This window comes from Gymnoscopelus braueri (genome assembly GCF_963280865.1).
Source record: "Gymnoscopelus braueri genome assembly, chromosome: 18".
Classification (NCBI taxonomy): domain Eukaryota; kingdom Metazoa; phylum Chordata; class Actinopteri; order Myctophiformes; family Myctophidae; genus Gymnoscopelus; species Gymnoscopelus braueri.
This window is the reverse complement of record NC_137618.1, coordinates 36,793,740-36,813,123: the sequence shown is the minus strand read 5'-3', so window position 1 is coordinate 36,813,123 and position 19,384 is coordinate 36,793,740. Positions and strand designations below refer to the sequence as shown.

Here is a 19,384-nt window from a genome sequence, read left to right as displayed (position 1 = left end):
TGATGGTGAATGGCTGGCTATCCCAGCATGCCACGCGGCGTGCGCGCGGTTTGAATGGAGGGAGCGTCACATCTCCAAGGCAACTCCAACATCATGGCTGCCTGTGAAGCAGTCACAAAGCAAATTATAACTATTATATTATATTATATTATATTATATTATATTATATTATATTATATTATATTATATTATATTATATTATACTATACTATACTATACTATACTATACTATACTATACTATACTATGCTATACTATACTATACTATACTATACTATACTATACTATACTATACTATACTATACTATACTATACTATACTATACTATACTATACTATACTATACGATACTATACTATATATAGTATAGTATACTTTCATCATGATTTGTGTGCATGGGGATCTCATCTTAAACAAGCTCAGTGCTTAGGGACCAGTCGAAATTTACATAAGGGGGGGCATGGAGGAAAATAGGGGAGGGTCATGCCTTTCTAATTTTGGTCCAAGGGAGGGTCAGCTAATTTTACTTTGAATCCAAGGGAGGGTCATGCAATTTTGAATTGATAAAATAGTCCGTTTTTTATATACCTTTTTAGTACAGCAGAACAGTGGTCAATGACCCCTCTCCATTTCAAAGGATACAAAGAATTCAAATCAAGTAACACCTTGTCTATTTAGAATCAATGACGGTTGTTAACAAGCCATCAACGCACAGCGAGTGTGAACGACCCAGTCAAATCTATTCAGCGTCTTAACGATGGTGGTTGAACAATTAAGCAAAACTTCAACAGGCGTTATTGGAGAGATGCATTATAAATAGGCCTACTATAACTGGATATTCATAATCATTTGAAGTAATTCTGTGCATGTGATTAATGTGGATCTATATGGACAGTTGTGTATAGATGCCTAGCTCCACAAGTAAAACCAGAAGCATCAGGCCATAATTGATAGCCTAATTTGTTTTATTTAGGCAACAGTGTAGTTGTAGTCACTGTAGTTGATAATTAAAAGGGCAGAGTGACAAAAGTTTTAAACTACTGGTTACCAAATATTCAACTTTCTTCAATCTGACCAGGATTCAATGGGTTTCCCACATGTAAGATGAGAACACTATCCATTCTGCTACCACTACTACAGATACACTGTGCATTTAGCAAGACTGACTACAGCAATGTTCTAATCAATGTGGAAAGCAAAACATTGGACATATCAGTTTTAAATGTCATGTTGTATTTGATGGGGAGGGTTAGGGGTGTCAAGAATTTCACAATACGATACATGATGTTGGGCATGATATCGATATGATATATTATTAATGTTCTTTTCTCATGTATCATCAACATTGGCCATCATCTTATAAATAACGTTATAAAGCAAGTTAGAAACAATTACAAAGTGCTTTGTACACAAATAAATACATTTGTGCAAGCTTAATGGAGAAGTGAAGTTCTCACTAACTATAAACCCATTGTTTCAGAGGACAGATAGACACTAATATAACAAATATAATATAATATAAGACTGCATAACTATAAATTCCACAAACCTCATATTTTTGTCATCTGGACTTTACCAACCAAGTGCAGCCTAGTTATTTCCAACAGCTAAAAAACATCTATAATACCAGATACAGTATAATACAATCTTAGATTAGATGTAGGCCTATTTGAGAGTGCAGATGCATGTCACATTAACGAGCGACAACGAGCATCAGCTGACACACAACACCTCCCCTCTGCAGTGCTTTAAACTGAAAGTGACTGACTGGAGTCTGTTTCATTTCTCTCCAAAATACCTTGAATATGATGGAGGACATGATTAATAATTACTATGATTATGATAAGCTTTACATTTCATATCATACAGTAAAAACTCCTAACTTTCACCGGCAAAAAAAAAGTGTTTTTTATTAAAAAAACAATTAAAAAAATATTACTATACAGTATGACATCATGACAATACCTATCATCACATTTTAATACCACGATAGGCTATATCGTGACACAATATATCGTGACACTTCTAGGCGGGGAGGGTTACTCTTTTTTTTGTAATCACTTGGGGAGGGTCATTGATTTTTTTTTTTGTCAAAGGGAGGGTCATGGCATTTTAGATCAGGGCACATACATTTCCTCCATGCCCCCCCTTATGTAAATTTCGACTGGTCCCTTAATGAGTCTCCCAGTTTAGTAGACCTTGTATTGTGAATTTGTACTTCCATGAACTGATGTTCTCATGTCTTACTAAATAAAGTACATCAATCAATCAATCAATCAAATACTATACTATACTATACTATATTTTATTCTATTCTATTCTATTCTATTCTATTCTATTCTATTCTATGATGTGATGTGATGTGATGTGATGTGATGTGATGTGATGTGATGTGATGTGATGTGATGTGATGTGATGTGATGTGATGTGATGTGATGTGATGTGATGTGATGTGATGTGATGTGGTATGGTATGGTATGGTATGGTATGGTATGGTATGGTATGGTATGGTAGCCTCCGCTCTCCCCCATTCCTGGCAGAGTAGTTTCGGACAAGCGTATTGAGTGGCCCTGTCTTTCCCTATTTAGGACTGACCGTGGGTAGCTACCTGGGACGTAAGTCGGGGCTTGATCAACCCTGGCTGGGTCACCTGGGCGAGGGTGTATGTTGCGAGACCCGAAACATCCTATGACCCCAGGCTACAACACTGATGATACGTCCCAGGTGCATCCATGTGATGTTTTTTCGTTATGGTATTGTATTGTATTGTATTGTATTGTATTGTATTGTATTGTATTGTATTGTATTGTATTGTATTGTATTGTATTGTATTGTATTGTATTGTATTGTATTGTATTGTATTGTATTGTCTTATATATAATATCTGCATCTTCTTTTAGTTATTTGTAGGCTAACCCTGTGATTATTTACAGTTGACATAATTTAACTTTTATGCCGACTCTTTGTTGATGATTGTGATATGATGGACACAACTTGTTTTATTCCCAATCATGTTCCGTCTGCAGAGAAGGATAATCCTGTATACAAAATTTTACAATATTGCATACATATGTATGTGTGTGTTGTTGTAAGAAATCTCCATATCTTCTTATATGCTGTTGCAGAAGCTTTCACTGTATGGATAAAATATGTGAAGATGTGTCTGTACAAATGGCTAGTACCAGTTTTATCCGTGATTAATACAAGTAAATAGACAAGTTTCAAGTTTGTGCCTAATATTTGGACGATTGATAACCACCACAAAATAATGTAGTTTTAATTCGATTCCGAGTAAACCTTTGCGACCTCTATTGACAGACTGTGGTACTTCAGTCCAGACCATAGTCCAGACATATATCGATTATTCTGCAATCATCTTATTTGCCTGACTGCTGGTAGCCTGTTCCTGAGGAAGTTACGTTTTCGGAACGTGAGAACTAGTATTGCCATGTCCGCTTATTGTAAGCGACTTTGGGCTTGTTTTTCTGTAAAGAGGTTGTTGCGCGTTGCGGTTTTTTGGAATCCGTTTCTAAAGTGTAGTTGCTTGTTTCCTAATGTTGTTTAAAGGTCAGGGTACTAAACATATAATACAATAAATATAATTCGTTTCCTGCATGTCTATTTTCAAATAGACGTAGCCTTGATGATCGCTTTTGGGTTTGTTTTCAAAGACCTGGTTGCGTGTTGCTCTCACACGATGTGGCAACACTGGTGAGAACAAAGACAGACACAAAAGAAGACCGAACGAGTAATATTATGCATTAACCGAAGCATCTTTAATCATTGAGATATGGAAAAGAAAAGATTTAACATAAACTTGGACGACTCAGCTTTCACAAAAGAAAGACCACCGGTGTGTAGCTTTGCTTGGTTACATATGGCTTTACGTAACTAACGAGAGTTTAGTATTTCGTTAGCCTCATAGCATAATTGCTTAACTCACTTTTTGGTCAAATTGACATTTTTGCCTAGTATAACTGTACTCTCCTAACAATGCTGCATCATTGTGCCTTATTGCCTATGTCCTAAGCCAATCAGAATGATTGTTACAGTCCAAAATGACTTGTGCTCTTATGTCAACTTTTTGACTTGGGCAGAAATGATTTTGAATGTAACAAGCATTCTGATAGGCTGAGTGAGGACATAGGGAGTAAGGCAGGATGAATCAGCAGTGTTGGGGGAGTAGAGTTAGAGAGATATAAATAAAGGCAGATAAACATGAATTAGGCAAAAGACTCATGTCAACTTGTACCTGTTTTTGTCACTTTCTCCATTTACAATGGCCATGGTTCACATGACGCTTGTGACAGAAGAGCTTCGTCAAGAGCTTCGTCAAGCATAGCCCTTGGCTGACATATTGCATACATTTCATGTATACCATTCTAGGGATAGGGGTCAAGAATGGCCAAAACAAGTGCTAGTTGGATTACCTCTCCATCATTCTGATACAACATGTTCATGTCATTGAATTCCAGATAAAGCCACAATTTGAACCTTCATCCAAGGGAGGTGTTACATCTACATCTTTTGAACAACCTGCGCCTCAGTCAGCTGGAAAAGCCTTGTCCTACGCCGAGTTTATCATCCAGAGCAAAAAGCATCCACCTGCACCCCAGGGAGCCTCTGCTTCTCCTCATAAACAATGCATTGTGAATCATAGTGCAAATACAGAACTCCATAGTGTGGCTGATTCTAGAGCCTTTGCCCACGGTGGTTCTGCAGTGACTAAGGACCAGGATGGACAGGCTGATGGAGAGGAAAGTGGATCATCAGAGGTTAAGCACAAAGAGGAGACTCAGATGACTGACGACGGCCAAACGTGTGTAGAAGGTCAAAGATCAGAGCCAGGGATCAGCCTGGGTAATAAACCAGTGGGCTCAGGAAGTAGTATCATTGTCAGCCCCCGACAGGTAACCTTGAAAATTATGTAATATTAGAAATAGATGAATCGTACAATATTAAATAACTCACACTACAAAAGGACAATGTTATTTGGTCATTTTCTTATTTGATGAAACCTCAAGCTCAAGCTAGGTAATTCACTGGACAAGGCCAACACAGGCCTGATAGTCTAGTCTGTCATACAGTAAGTGTAACGTAACAGCTTTTATATCTCCTTTGCAGAGAGGAAATCCTATTCTGAAGTCTGTTAGGAGTGTCCCATGGGAGTTTGGTGAAGTTGTACCAGACTACGTCTTGGGACAAACGACCTGTGCTCTCTTCCTCAGGTCTGTTCTTTGTGTCATAGGATGTATTTGCGTGTGAGAGAGGAAGACGAAGAGACACTGCAGACAAGCTACAATCCATACGTTTTGTCCTCCCCTAAAGGAGAGAGGCAATTGCAACTGTGAAACATGGGTTTCAAACCCTGATCTCTCGCATGGGAAACCAAACATCTCATCTTAGAGGGAATCCCCACTTTTCCTGGGGAGATATTGGGCTTGTGAGCTTCAGGCAGGACTACTCGTCAACCAGTGGGTGTCCTGCCTGACAGCAGGGTCTACATTTCTTAATGGAAGAATAGGGAGACCCTCTCTAACCACTGCAGATGTGCTAGTTATCTTGTATTTAACATACTCTACCATACAGATTGGTTTTAGTCATACAATGAAGTTCCGGATTGCAGCTGTAAATGCTTTATCATCAAAAATAGCTGATCTACAAGCTCACAACTTGTCACAACAGAGCGCATTGTGCTCTTTTCTTGAGCAGAGTGAAAAATGAGGGGACCAAGTATAGACCCTTGGAGAGACCTTATAGCCTATTGTGTGCATTGAGTCTACTGTGAGAGTCTTTAGTAGTACAAATATACTGCACTCATCCTCTGTATCTTATCTTATCCATTTTGTTGGGGGGGTTTGACATTGATTCTACAGTCTTAGGTACCACAACCTCAACCCCAATTATATCCATGATCGCCTCAAACTGCTTGGACGGACTTTCACTCTCCGAGTATTACTGGTTCAAGTAGATGTGGTGAGTGAAAATTTTAAAAGATCACCATGTTAGTTATCTGATAAGACTAGTAGGCTTAATCTAGGTTCAACAATTTAACAAAATCCAATTCAATCAATATTATCTGAATGTAAATGTCTGAATGAAAATGATATGCTGTGGAACAGTTTTCTTTTAAAATATGTTTTATTTGATGTCCTTTCATATACTTCTATTGTTACACACCAAGCTCTGCAGAACATTTTCCCACCTACGATTTTAGTTTTTTCTTTCTGAGGTGCTACAGTTTTATATACACTGTCATTTACAGTACATAATGTTGGTATTGATTTGCATTACAGAAAGACCCCCATCATTCACTGAAGGAGCTAGCTCGCATCTGCATCATGGCCGACTGCACTCTCATCTTAGCTTGGAGGTAAACCCTGTAAGAGAATTTCCCATTCCCTGCAAGAGTCAGATAAACTTTCTATTTGTGCCTAAGCAAGTGTATTGTAAAAAAAAAAAAAAAGGAAATGTATGGGGCATACCCGTTTTTGACAACATCGTTGACCTCATTATTGCAATGTCCCCAGTTTGATTCTGTATGGAGACCTGTGGTGCATGTCATTCCCCATGCGCACCGTCAGGGTGTTTTTTCCGGATAAAAAGTCCCCCCCCCCCCCCCCCCGATTCAGTCTGGCTACCTAGTACCCCCGTTGTAACTACAATACAGTACACACAATATGTGTATTGGCTGCTTTGAGCACTATCTCTCTGCTGTCTGCTCTGTCCCTGACTGTGTGAATGCTCCTTTCCCACTAAATGCCACAACGACACCAAATGAAACTGCTGATTGGTGTGTATAGGCTACAGAACAATAGAAGACAACTACCCACTTTACATAGAGACCACTTGCATCAACTCCATGAGAAAAGGCGGGCGGAACGAGGCTACACCACCAACTCTGTAGCTGTTACACATAAACGGAAAGGATCGAGTAGTCGAAAAATAAATGAGCCAAAGCAAGTCATTTTTCCAAAGTAATCACATTTATTAGTTTCATAGGAAAGAACATTATTGGGATTTGACACCCTATATTAAGTAGGTTACACATCTCTCAGAATCTGTAAAGGTTATTGAAATGTTCGATTTTGAGTTTAAAATAATAGAAACAAGTTTCTCTCTCAGCGTGACTGTGTTAACTAAAGTTAACCAGAGATCTCACCCATGTAGGCTATTCACACACACACCACTGCAAAGTGACAATGTTATTTTTTCTGCAACAGTGTTGTTTAGAGTAGAATGGAGTGCTTCAGCCTTTCAAGAGCAAATAAATCAAGGTATTTTTTATAACTCCACACTCCTAGCAGTTGCAAAATCTCCATCTCTTTTTAACTCTGCACTACTGAAGTAGCTTCTTTCTCAAGCTCTATTTTATAAACAAATGCAATGTTTCACGGAGTTCTTCTAACTAGTAAACTTGATTTTCCCTTAGCTAAATAGACAGTCTGAACATTACATTTACAATCTATGCATTCTTGGTCTTCCTCAGAGCAACTTATAACTGTCAACTAACAACACATGTAAGTGCTTTGTTAAACTCCAATGAAGAGTGTAGCTAATATAACCATGGACTTGATGGTGAACTTTGTGACATCACGTCTGGCCATGTCCACCATTAATGTCCCCCCTGGTCGTTTATCAATCCAGCGCCTCTGTCGTTCCCCCTCTCTGCCCCCACCTTTACACTCCATTTTAACTTCAACCTGGTGTGGCTATTTTGGGCGTGTAGGGCATAAGTGAACATTTAAAATTTAAATAAATATTTTTTATATATTTGTTCACAAATTCGCAAAAACAGCCGTTCCACAAGCTCACAACGTGTTGCAATGAATGTAACACGTGTGAGCTTGTAGATCGGCTATTGAATTAATACAGGTGTGTACCTTGAGATTGCCTTAGACAGAAAAAGTTTGAAAACCACAAGTAAATCAAAAACCTGTCTAAAATGTAACCTTTAAAAAGACAACCCCAAACATTTTTGGGAATAAGAAAGTAAAATTTTGACTGTTACTTGGGGAAGTTGCAGGGGTTTTGTGCCTATATTGATAACATCCCTGTGTTGAACTGACAGCCCGGAGGAGGCAGGACGTTACCTGGAGACATATAAGGCCTATGAGAAGAAACCAGCTGATCTCCTGAAGGAGCATGTTGAGAAAGACTACTTATCCAAGGTTTGTAAAAACAAAAAAAGAAGCATACCGGTAATCCTAAATCATACCGTTTATCTTTTGCCATTGTTTTCAATGATCTAGGCCTATGGGTAATAAGCTAACCTAGTTCCAGAATGAGAACACAATTAACTACACTTAAGTCCCTTGAAAACAGACATTGAAATTGTTGTATGCAAAATTATGTAATTAATTTTTATTATCACTTTAAACTGATGGTGCTTGCTATTTCTTCTTCCAGGTGACTGACTGCCTGACGACTGTGAAGTCTGTCAACAAGACTGATGCCATTACCCTCTTGTCTACCTTCTCTGTAAGTCTTCACCAAGCAGAATGGCATTTCTGTTTTTAGGATTTACAAAATTACATGATTTTGTCATTTGTCTGAAATGGTCATGTTTTATGAGGGAATAGTCTTAAAGGAACATAAAGGAGATAAAGGAACATGTCCTTTTTTCAGTCTGTAGATGGGATCATCAATGCTTCTAAAGAAGACTTAGGCCTCTGCCCAGGCTTAGGACCACAAAAGGTGAGAGAAATAGAGTCATATATAAGACACAGAGGTCAGAGTGTATTCTTTGAAGCTCATTTGTTTGCTATATTGTGTTTGCAGGCAAAACGTCTGTATGATGTGCTCCACCAACCCTTCCTCAAGTCTAAGAAGAAAGACAGCTGAACTTATTTAGAACCTTTTTGGGCTTGCTCACAGTTTTTTAAACCACTTTGAGAGAGCTGAACATATTTAGCACCTTTATGTGCTTGCTCACAATTTTTAAACCACGTCCCTATTCTGGGCATGTCATAATAGGAAAACATTTGGCGAAAATAGCAGATCTACAAACTCACACACGGTCAACAAAGAATATCAGGGTAAATAGACGTATAGGTGAATTATATACGTGTATGTATTTTATAAGTAAGTATATACAGTTACAATTATTATCCAGTGCATTAGCTTGCACATACACCTGCAATACATCATTGATTTAGAAGAAAAAATGTGCTCTCACTGGGATGAAAATATTAAATGTATTAAAATGACATGAAAAGTGACAAACTATTTAAAGCTGCAAATATTATATTTATAACACAGATGGACTGTATTTCCAAGTCGTGCTGGGCACTGATTTCATGTTTTATAAATGTGACAGTTTTTGGGCAATGGATAATATTGTATTTACCGGATAATAGTTAAAATAATGTGTATGATTTTCCTGTGTACGGTACATTCAAATGTTTTTGTTTTTGTTTTCAATAAATGTAGGCCTATTGTGCTGACACACACACTCACACTCAAGTTAATTAGGCTTACAGTTGATTAAGTGTAAATGATCATTTCAAAAGCTCTTCAGTCATTGTTATTACATAATTTAAAATACAGGTCCATTTTGGTGCAATACATTTTGTGTGTATATATACTGTCTGTCTGTATATGATGGGTTCATGTTTAAATCATAGAATTGAAATGGATAGAAAGTAATGTTCTTGGTGAAGAGACAATGTCGATCTCGACATTGCCCTGATAAGCACTTGGAATTGTAGGAGTTGGCATTATATTAAGTTAAATTAATTAATTGCAAATCTACAAGCTCACACAAGGCGTTGTGAGCTTGCAGATCGGCTATTTTCAGTACACAATGTTTGCTCTTTCTTATATAATTTGACAATTTGGCCAATGTTTGACCAGTTTGTATAGTATAGTTTTTTGATTACTTTTGATGGTCTTTTTTTCTTTTCTTTCTTTCTTTTTCTTTGTAGGTATTAAAAAGGTCTTAAAAGTCCTGAAATTGTCACTGTCATCTGAAGACCCCCCAAAATCATGTAGAGACCCCCCTGGGGGTCCCGACCCACAGGTTGAGAACCACTGTCCCAAGTGTTCGTTTTGCACCAGCCAAGGGCGATGAAACGATGAATTCCTGCACATTTTGATCATAGAGTTAAAAACGAGGGATTTTGATTGGAGTGTCTTTCTACCTGCTCTACTTCTAGGTTGTAAGTTTACAATGACGTAAAAACCAGGAAGCCGTCTTTTTTTGCGCTAGAAGTGTTGCTGTGTTGATACTGTCTTCTTTGTGTTCAAAACCACACCGTTATCTTTAGTTTAGCTAAGCTTAAGCTACAGCCCATGAAAGCAGGTTTTCATAGGAAGGAAAGGTACGTCGTAGCGAGCCAGTGAAGTCAACCATCACAAATAATGCAGCAGGCACAACAAGAAAAAGAGGATGAAGATGAATCGTGTCCTGAGGAATTTGTGGGACTTTCTGACTTCACAGCCAGTGACAGTGACCAGGTAGATCAGTGGTTTTCAACCATTATTTATTCGGCATTTGAGCCACGGACCACCATTTGATGAGATTTAGACACCCAAGACTTAGACTATTTTGTTATTGTTGGATACGATTTTGTCCACAGTTCCATGCTGTATTGATGTGGTACCATAGGAGAGATAACAGGCAAACGTTGATCAAAATAACAATTTTTCTCCACATTCTCTTTTGTGTAGACTTGTAAATTAAGTAATGCAGATGTTTAACTATAATTAAACTCTTGCGAGCTAAAATTATAAATAGTTTAATGGATAAACGGTTTAATTTTACACACTCAAGAGTTAATGATGTACCCAATAAGGGTCCATTTGGTTTCATTTTACACTCTCAAGAGTTAATGATGTACCCAATAAGGGTCCATTTGGTTTCATTTTACACTCTCAAGAGTTAAAGATCTATAAGAATCCATTTCGTTACCAACTCTCCATTTAGCTAGGGACCACCTGGAACCCCGTCCATTTGGTTACATTTGTACACCAGGTAAAAGTAGGGAAACGACATATAGGGAAAAGTTCCTAAAAGGGGAAGTAGCAGAATTAATGGATCAATTCCAACTGCAGAGTAATGACACCACAAGGGCAGAAAGTTGCTAGTTTTAGGCTGCAGACTGTGTCTGTATTCCAGTAAATGTAGTGGCTTTGGAAGCCTTTCTAGTGTCAAATGCTGTACAATTGAATGTATATTGATGATATACAGTAAATGTCCCTGTATTTGTCAAGTGGTGCAGTCAAGCAGTAGCAGCAGCAAGGTGGTAAATTAATACTTATTATTTGACATCACAGCCGTGAATATGGGAAATGTTGGGGGCGGGGCAGATGTAAGGATAGGTGGGCACTATGGGACATCTGGGCACCGATGTAAAATTGGCTATTTGGCCAAAATGTAAAAAAATATATATATATAATATTTGAAAAATGGTCTCAAGTAATGTAAAGTATACATGATGTGAACATGCACAGTACATCATTATCAGACTTAAATGTATCCTTCAACTTCTTGTTTATGCCCCTAAATGACTGGATATAGAGTTTCTGTAGCTATTTGTAGCAATTGTAGAAATATTAGACCTTAATTTAAAACTTAACTTAAAAACGCTTTCCAAATATATAGATATATTTTACCATTTTGGACAAAATAGTCAAACCTATCCTGTTACCGTTCAAACACAACATTTGTAAGCTATTATGATAATGCCAAATTATAACATACCGGGTAGGTGTTGTTTTTTCCACATTAGTTTAATTACCAGTGTTAAAATAATAATAATAATCATTATTATTATTAGCTTAGTTTCAGCGCCGGTGACAGGATCCTTGTGCATGTAAAGACATCATCATCATGGTGGTGGGGAGAGCTGCATGGTGTCTTTGGCTATGTTCCAACCAGCTATCTGCTGCACCAAGGCCTGGAGGAGGAAGACAGCTCCTTAGAGGACCCATGGCAAGATGAAGAATACTTCAGCAGTTATGGGACATTGGTTGGTTATCTTTCATTTAAAATCAGCCATATGACACATCATTGCAGTACTATCTAGCTTTGAAAATGTGTGCACATCTTTGAATATTTATATGTTTTTTAAAGCGAACATTTTTAACTCAAATCTATGCTTCTGGGGGTCCCTGGAACAACATATTTTGAGATGGGGGTCCGCAGCCAAATACATATCTCTTTTGAGGGTCCTTGACATGAAAAAGTTTGAGAACCACTGATTATAGCAACATACGTTTTTTTCAAAAAACTGTGAGGATTTAGAAGACATTTGTAAAATCCCCAGAAGGAAAGATTTGAGTTACTAATGTTCCTTTAAAAAGATATATATTCAAAGATTTGCAAAAATGTTCATGATTAAAAAACAAATAGCAGATATACAAGCTCGTAGCGCAACACTCTACGAGCTTGTATATCTGCTATTTTCTTTATAGCCAAATAAATCTAAAATACCACAGATGCTTTCCCGGTCTGAATGGGTTAATACTTTACTACATATAATATGTTTTAACACACAATAACGTGCCTAATTATTTGTGTGACTCACTAATATGTGGTGTCTGTCTGATACAGAGGCTTCATTTGGAGATGCTCTCAGACAAGCCTCGCACTGAAGCCTATCGCCAGACCATCCTCAACAACAGCTCTTCTCTGAGAGGCAAGGCATTGATGGACCTTGGCTGTGGGACTGGCATCATCAGTCTGTTCTGTGCACAGCTGGCAAAACCATCCGTGGTAAGTTAATAGTAATAAAATGGCTTTAAAGGGGGATATGTATCTCTCTCTCTCTCTCTCTCTCTCTCTCTCTCTCACACACACACACACACACACACACACACACACACACACACACACACACACACACACACACACACACACACACACACACACACACACACACACACACACACACACACACACACACACACACACACACACATGCATCCTTCTCATGCTTTTTTTGTTTTTTAAACTCTTGACAGGGATAATTCTTGATTAACCACTTAAGCCCCATATGGGTAACCTGAGTCCCTCAGGGCTAAATACTAGTCTTTTCTGTTTTCTGTTATTGTGGGGAAAGCTTTCGCTGTTGCGTCGCGTTGTGAGCTTGTCGATCTGCTATTTTCAGCGAAAGCATTCCCCACAATACCGATGCTGGGGTTTAAGTGGTTAAAGCTCCAAGCACTGAGTTATGGACGAGAACTATTATGAAGCCATACCTACATAATTTGGTTATGTTCGTGAAACATCACAGTGCTTATACCATACCTCTATCTAGTGGACAAGGAGCGTCACAACAACTATTGAGTGTAGCCCGCTGCAGAGCAACCCTGCATGGCATGCCGTCTTCTGTGGTCTTGTAGGTGTATGCTGTGGAGGCCAGCTCTATGGTGGATTACACCAGACAGCTAGTGAAGCAGAATGGCTGCGAGGCGGTGGTGACCGTGCTTCAGGGCCGAGCGGAGGAAATAGACCTACCTAAGCAGGTGGACGTCCTGGTGTCTGAATGGATGGGAAACTGCCTGCTGGTACTATTACCATTACTACTAATGATAATAATAGTAAAACATAATAATAATGCCGTACATTTTACGTAGCACTTTTACAGGTACTCAAATGTTGTATGGAATGCAGGAAATATTAGGTACAAGAGGATTGTCCTTAACTATGCTGCCCTGCCAAGCCAAAGTGCAGTAACTACGTTTTTGGACACACCGACTTATTTGTGTATCCCAAAGGTCAAATTAGCCTTCGTGATTTTGGGGGATAAACAATTACCTCAAGAACAGATGTACAATTAGTGTAATATCACTTATATGCCGATATCTCATTTGGCTGACCAGTTGAATCACTTTTAAACCCATTTTTCAGTGTTTTTTGTTTTCATAGTTACTGCTCTTTAGCTTGGCAGGGCAGTATGGGTTGGCCATAGCTGAATGGTTAGAGAGCCCGCCGGGGGTCCCAGGTACGATTCCAGTCCTCAGCAGTGTGTCAAAGTGTCTCTGAGCAAGACGCTTAACCCCTAACTGCTCCCCCCTCCGCACTCCTCTGTGGGCAGCACACAGCTGGGTGAAGCTGAGCGGAAGTTCCCCCGCGGGATTAATTAGGTATAAAAAAATAAGCAACTACTTATTCTCAGATGGTGATTAATCAGTTCCCATGAAGGCAAGGAAACAGCAAGACAATTCAATGCTTTACATGAAATATTAAGCAAAGGAAACACGTTATAACAGGACATTTGAATTCAGTTAAAAGAAAAGGTTAAGCACCTATCTCCTTAATGGGAAACAAAACAAAATAAGTGAAAAGGAAATAGAAAAATAACAGAGTAAAATTACAGTTTAGAAGAATAACTAAAGAAAGCTAATTTGAATTTCACTCTAATGTGTGGTATAGAAATGTATAATTTACGCTCCATTTAGCCATGAATGTAAAGCCTAATTTATACTTTGTTGCACAAAGGTCATGCCTCTTCCTGTCTCCTCCTCTCCCTCTGGCCTAGTTTGAATTCATGGTTGAGTCAGTCCTGGTGGCCAGGGACCGCTGGCTGAGGGAAGGAGGGGTTATGTGGCCGTCCTCTGCTTCGCTCACATTGGTCCCCTGCCAGGCACATACCTACTACACAGAGAAGATGGCCTTTTGGGAGAGGCCCTATGGGCTGGATTTCACTGCTTTAAAGTAAGGGTCATTATTCAACCGCACAGTGCACTCACTTCACTTAAGCACAATATTTGTTGTGTTGTGCCTTTGTATGGTATTCTGTTGAAATACAGCAAGTCATTTTTAGTGGAATTCTAAAATATTTCATGCTGACATGAATGACAGGTGGTTATTCGTTTTTGCCATTTTACGTATTGTTTTTAGCTGGTGTCTGACATAAGTAGTATGTCATTAGGATATTATGCATGTGTAATGGCGAAAGATTAAGCCAGATGCACTTCCGTGTCCAATTTATGTTGAACTATCTGTAGTAATAGCACCCTGTTGAATATAAGCACTGAATATGAGTAGACTGTTCAGCCATCAGACTTACGTACAAGAAAGGAACTATATGTATGTTATGACCTCCTGCTTTTGTATGAAAGTATATTCTGAAGGATGTTTCTACCTTTGCAGGCCTCTGGCCCAGCAAGAGTTCTTCACCAAGCCAAAGTTCAGCCACCTCACCCAGCCCGATGACTGCTTGGCCACTCCCTGTGATGTCATCTCACTGGACATGCACACTCTGCAAGTCGCAGATTTAGAGGTATTGAGAATGGATAAAACCACAACAATATCCTCTTGCCCTATTTATACCTCACCCCACCTCCAGCGACAGACAGTACATCCACACACAGTTGTTGTTTCAATATTGTTCCCCTATGCTAGGAAATGAAAGGCCAGTTTGAGTTTCCTGTGAAGAAGTTGGGTACTTTCCATGGGTTCACTGCCTGGTTTGCTGTCTATTTCCAAAGCCTGGAGACGGGGGCTGCAACAGTGGAGCTCAACACAGGACCTAACTCAGAGTAACAGAATGCAAAGTATTTCCCTCAATACATATTTACTTGTGTGTTTGTATCAACAAATACAATGGTTTTCAACAAATATACTTATATTATACTACAGACTGTATATTACACTATATACTGTATATTACATATTTATATAGCACTTTTCAACACGTCAGCTGAAAAATGCTTTACGCAATATTCAAATATTGAGACTTAGCGAAGGGGACAACAGATTTGTGACTTGGACTCGAGTCTGACTTGAATCACAAATTCACAATTGACTTGACTTGTAAAAACAACATAGACTTGACATAGACTTGCATGGGTATGACTTGGATTTGAGGTGGATGCCGTAATAAGAGACTTATTAAAGGGTTATTTCACTTTAAAACACTTCTGGGTTCATTTTAACTTTTAATCTGGCTTTTGTGTGCACCCCAGACAATTTTTAAATCACTTGATTCAATATTTATATATTTGATATTCATCTTATCAGACCCCAATCAGAAAGGTAAGGGTTGCTATAGGAGAATGCTAGCACAAAAATGTGTGTTAGGACACATTAAAACATGCTACCGTTGAGGCTTGACTTATTTGAAACGTGAAGGTTAAAACTTGAGAGACATGTGATTTTCATAGCAATGACTTTGCTAGTTTGTCTGATAACATGAGTGCTTCAGGAGCGAAGGCTGCAGCATACTCCAAACCGAAGAAGAATTAAAAAATCACACCCTGTGTGAAGTGGGCGGTGTCTTCCTAGCTAACCACAATACTGAATGGAGTCAACCAATATATATGCTTTGATCTGAAAGAGCCACTTAGTGTCAGCATGTGTCTTGCTAGCTAATCACAATACTGAATGGAGTCGATCAATCATGTACAAAAGATAAATACATTTATCTTTTGTAAAACACACTTTATGATGGACAAAACCATAACTTAAAAAAAACAATAATTTGGTTTTTTTTAAGTTATGGTTGCTTATATAGGGCTATGCACATGTGTCATGTGACACTGGCCAATCACATAGGGCTATGCACATGTGTCATGTGACACTGGCCAATCACAGTCCTGAATAGATTGTGATTGGCCAATCACAGCGCAGGATAATTCTACAAACTTTTAGGGCCGGTTTCACTGCCCAAGATATTTGTACATTTTTCCAAATCTCACTTATAGGGGCGGTTTCACCGCCCAAAAAAAGATGTACAAGCTTATTTCTGAAGATTTAGGAAAGATTTACAAACATATTTGACATTTTAGAAAGTTGATGACATGCCCAAAATACAGAGGCCAGGGTTAATGTGGTTGAAGGACAACTTTCTTTTTCTGTCTTTGGTCTTCACCTGTGTCTGAACACAACCAATTCATGTATGGTCCACAGATAAGATGAAAAAATATCACTCGCCTTTCAAATTTATACTAGACCAAAACATTTTTTTTTTAAACTTCTATTAAAGATTAGTACCATTTTCAACCAGAACTCATTATCGATGAATAAAAGCAGATCAGTCTTGTGAAAAAATACTCTGTCTCACCAGGCCGACTCACTGGAAGCAGACCCTCTTCATGCTAGACAGCCCAGTCTCTGTGCATATTGGAGACTCAATCAGTGGGGCTATTGTTCTACGTAGGAATCCAGTCTGGAGGCGCCATATGACTGTTACAATACAGTGGAGCATCAACACTATTAGTGAAGGAAAGGACAACTGCCAGGCAAGTGTCCTATCCTCACTTCATATTAAGTATGCATTGCAGTGTGGTAAGTGGTATGGTTTGAAGACCATAGCAATGAACACACAATTTTTTTTCTTACCCACTTAAGCCCTATTTTATGCTTCGTCATGCAACAGTGTCACGTGCAAAGAGACGATTTGCAAGCTCACAATGCTTTGCGACGCTCTGTTAAATATTGAAAATGTTATCAAGATTTTGAAAATGTCTGCCACCTATTCCCAAAATAGGGATGCCAGGTTGAAAGTGCTTAACATTTAGCAACAACGTTGCAACTATTTTACCTATGAAATTGCCTATTAATATTTCAGTGGTTGTCTTAAAGTGACTTGACCTTTAACTGAACTTCATGTTGTCCTTGGATCACTTGTGTCACTGTCTGTCCACAGATTCAAACAAAAAGTTTCCCCATGTGGAGATGACATCCTACTGCTGTCACACCCAGTCTCTGTGTGGACTTCAGAGTCAGAGGGACATGTGATCAACATTGTGCGCAGTCAGTTTGAGAACAGAATTCATACTCCTACTACGGGACATAGCATAACCAGCTAATTGCACAGAGTATACATACTGTAGAGCTATTCCCCAGCACACACGCACAGAAATCCACAACCATCTGCACGCAGGTCATATTGATCAACACCTGGCAACATCTTCCAGGCTTTTAACTATCACATAAGACTATCTTGTTTTATTGTTGTATTGTTTTATTGGATCTTGTTTAGTTGATACACTTATTTGCTTTAGCTCGTGCTCATTTGATTTTGCTATTTTGTCTCATCTGTTTAAGAAAGTAGGTAGCTGATATATTGCACTTTTACCTTAGCGCTAGGTATACTCTTGGTTGCTTGTTTTTGCAGGAAATGCACTTGAGACTTCTGTTGATTAGTAGTTTCGTTCCCTACCTATGTTGAATGCACTTATTGTAAGTCGCTTTGGATAAAAGCGTCTGCTAAATGACTGTAATGTAATAAGAAGCATAACTGATTTTATAAGAGATACGTGTACAGTGACAAATGTATTACAACTTTTTTCATGTTTTATTTTAATATGCATATCATATCATGTTATTACAGGACTAATATGTTATATTGAGATTTTGTACCAGTGCTGTATATCAGTATTTATAAAAAAAAAAAAAAAAAAAGTAACTCATTGTAAACACATTTATGTTGACTGGTACACATTACAAGACTGGGCCACATCATAAATAAAGCATTTCTTTGTACACTATTCTGGGAGAGTTACTGAGTATAATGGACTCTACTGGTTTTGTGTTATTGTTCTGTGTTACTTAAAGATTAATTTTCAAGTTCTCTTGATGCAGGTCAGCAATTATTTCTAGTGGTAACCTACTATAATAGTTTTGCTCTGTATTAAATATGACTGTTTACTGGTCCGTTTTCAAAGTGGTGATATTCAGTGCATTATAAATTACATCTGCAGCAGAGGATACATTTACTTGGTATAAGAGCAGTTTAGTTTTTTTTCATAATTGAGGCCATTCAAGTGGTCATGTTTCCAGTTTCCCCCTAGCTCTTGTTCTGGAGCGCGTGCTGACCTCTGAGGAGACACGGACAGTAGACAAGGACTGAGGAGAGGAAGGCCTGGAGAGTGGGACAAACGAGGGAGGTTTGACAACTTTCGCCTCAACCTTCTCAGGTTTAGCCCTTCTCTGCTTCAAGTGTTTATCACAGTGGTTCACAAATGTATTTATCTTTGCAAAGGTCTTGTTGCACACTTGGCAGTGATAAGGGCGCTGCCCTCTGTTAAGACGCATATATAGGCGTACATACGACGACCGCACAAAGGTACGACAGCAGACGCCACACTTAAGGTCCTCCATGTTGGCTTGTGTTTTTTGCGGTGGATCTGGCGCTGGCACCGGCAGTGACTGGCTCTGCTTGGACGATTCTTCTTCGGCCTTGTGCGAGAGCAGACTTGACAAGGAGCGGAAGCTCACACCGCACTGCTCACACTTATGCGGCCGTTCCCCGGTGTGCAGGCGAAGGTGTGCGACGAGCCCAGCCTTCTGAGCAAAGGCCTTGGCACAGAAGCTGCATTTGAAAGGCTTCTCTCCCGTGTGGAGCCGGCGGTGGGTCTTCAGGTGTGAGGCGCGGCCGAAGGTCTTCCCACACTCCGGGCATTTGAATGGCCTGTCCCCACTGTGGATCAGCT

The 19,384-nt window shown here is 39.0% G+C and overlaps 2 protein-coding genes across 4 annotated transcripts; both read left to right on the top strand.

Moving 5' to 3' along the window:
- The first annotated feature begins 3,710 nt into the window (after window positions 1–3,710).
- Window positions 3,711–9,501, top strand: LOC308105729 (DNA excision repair protein ERCC-1-like). The gene is made up of 9 exons (XM_080456655.1): window positions 3,711–3,851; window positions 4,474–4,908; window positions 5,123–5,226; window positions 5,875–5,974; window positions 6,295–6,371; window positions 8,070–8,169; window positions 8,408–8,479; window positions 8,627–8,695; window positions 8,780–9,501. Exons 1-9 carry the CDS (start codon window positions 3,789–3,791, stop codon window positions 8,840–8,842), a joined length of 1,083 nt encoding a protein of 360 aa, XP_080312781.1. The 5' UTR covers window positions 3,711–3,788; the 3' UTR covers window positions 8,843–9,501.
- Window positions 9,502–10,212: 711 nt separating this feature from the next.
- prmt2 (protein arginine methyltransferase 2) lies at window positions 10,213–17,734 on the top strand. 3 transcript variants are annotated; one of them, XM_080456999.1, is made up of 9 exons: window positions 10,213–10,456; window positions 11,779–11,970; window positions 12,555–12,716; window positions 13,346–13,510; window positions 14,485–14,660; window positions 15,099–15,228; window positions 15,351–15,487; window positions 17,014–17,188; window positions 17,596–17,734. In XM_080456999.1, the coding sequence occupies exons 1-9, from the start codon at window positions 10,361–10,363 to the stop codon at window positions 17,626–17,628; spliced, it is 1,266 nt and encodes a 421-aa protein (XP_080313125.1). In that variant the 5' UTR covers window positions 10,213–10,360; the 3' UTR covers window positions 17,629–17,734. The 3 variants fall into 3 exon arrangements, with proteins under 3 accessions (XP_080313125.1, XP_080313127.1, XP_080313126.1); XM_080457000.1 differs by having other exon boundaries at window positions 10,242–10,456; window positions 11,784–11,970; XM_080457001.1 differs by lacking the exon at window positions 17,596–17,734 and having other exon boundaries at window positions 15,351–15,502; window positions 17,014–17,126.
- The last annotated feature ends 1,650 nt before the right edge of the window (window positions 17,735–19,384 follow it).

Coding starts and splice junctions, on each gene's coding strand:
- LOC308105729 (XM_080456655.1), top strand. CDS start 3,789: ATGGAAAAGAAAAGATTTAACATAAACTTGGACGACTCAGCTTTCACA. Junction 4,909..5,122: donor TCATTGTCAGCCCCCGACAG/GTAACCTTGAAA, acceptor TCTCCTTTGCAG/AGAGGAAATCCTATTCTGAA. Junction 8,480..8,626: donor CCCTCTTGTCTACCTTCTCT/GTAAGTCTTCAC, acceptor TCCTTTTTTCAG/TCTGTAGATGGGATCATCAA.
- prmt2 (XM_080456999.1), top strand. CDS start 10,361: ATGCAGCAGGCACAACAAGAAAAAGAGGATGAAGATGAATCGTGTCCT. Junction 10,457..11,778: donor CAGCCAGTGACAGTGACCAG/GTAGATCAGTGG, acceptor TATTATTATTAG/CTTAGTTTCAGCGCCGGTGA. Junction 17,189..17,595: donor AAGGAAAGGACAACTGCCAG/GCAAGTGTCCTA, acceptor GTCTGTCCACAG/ATTCAAACAAAAAGTTTCCC.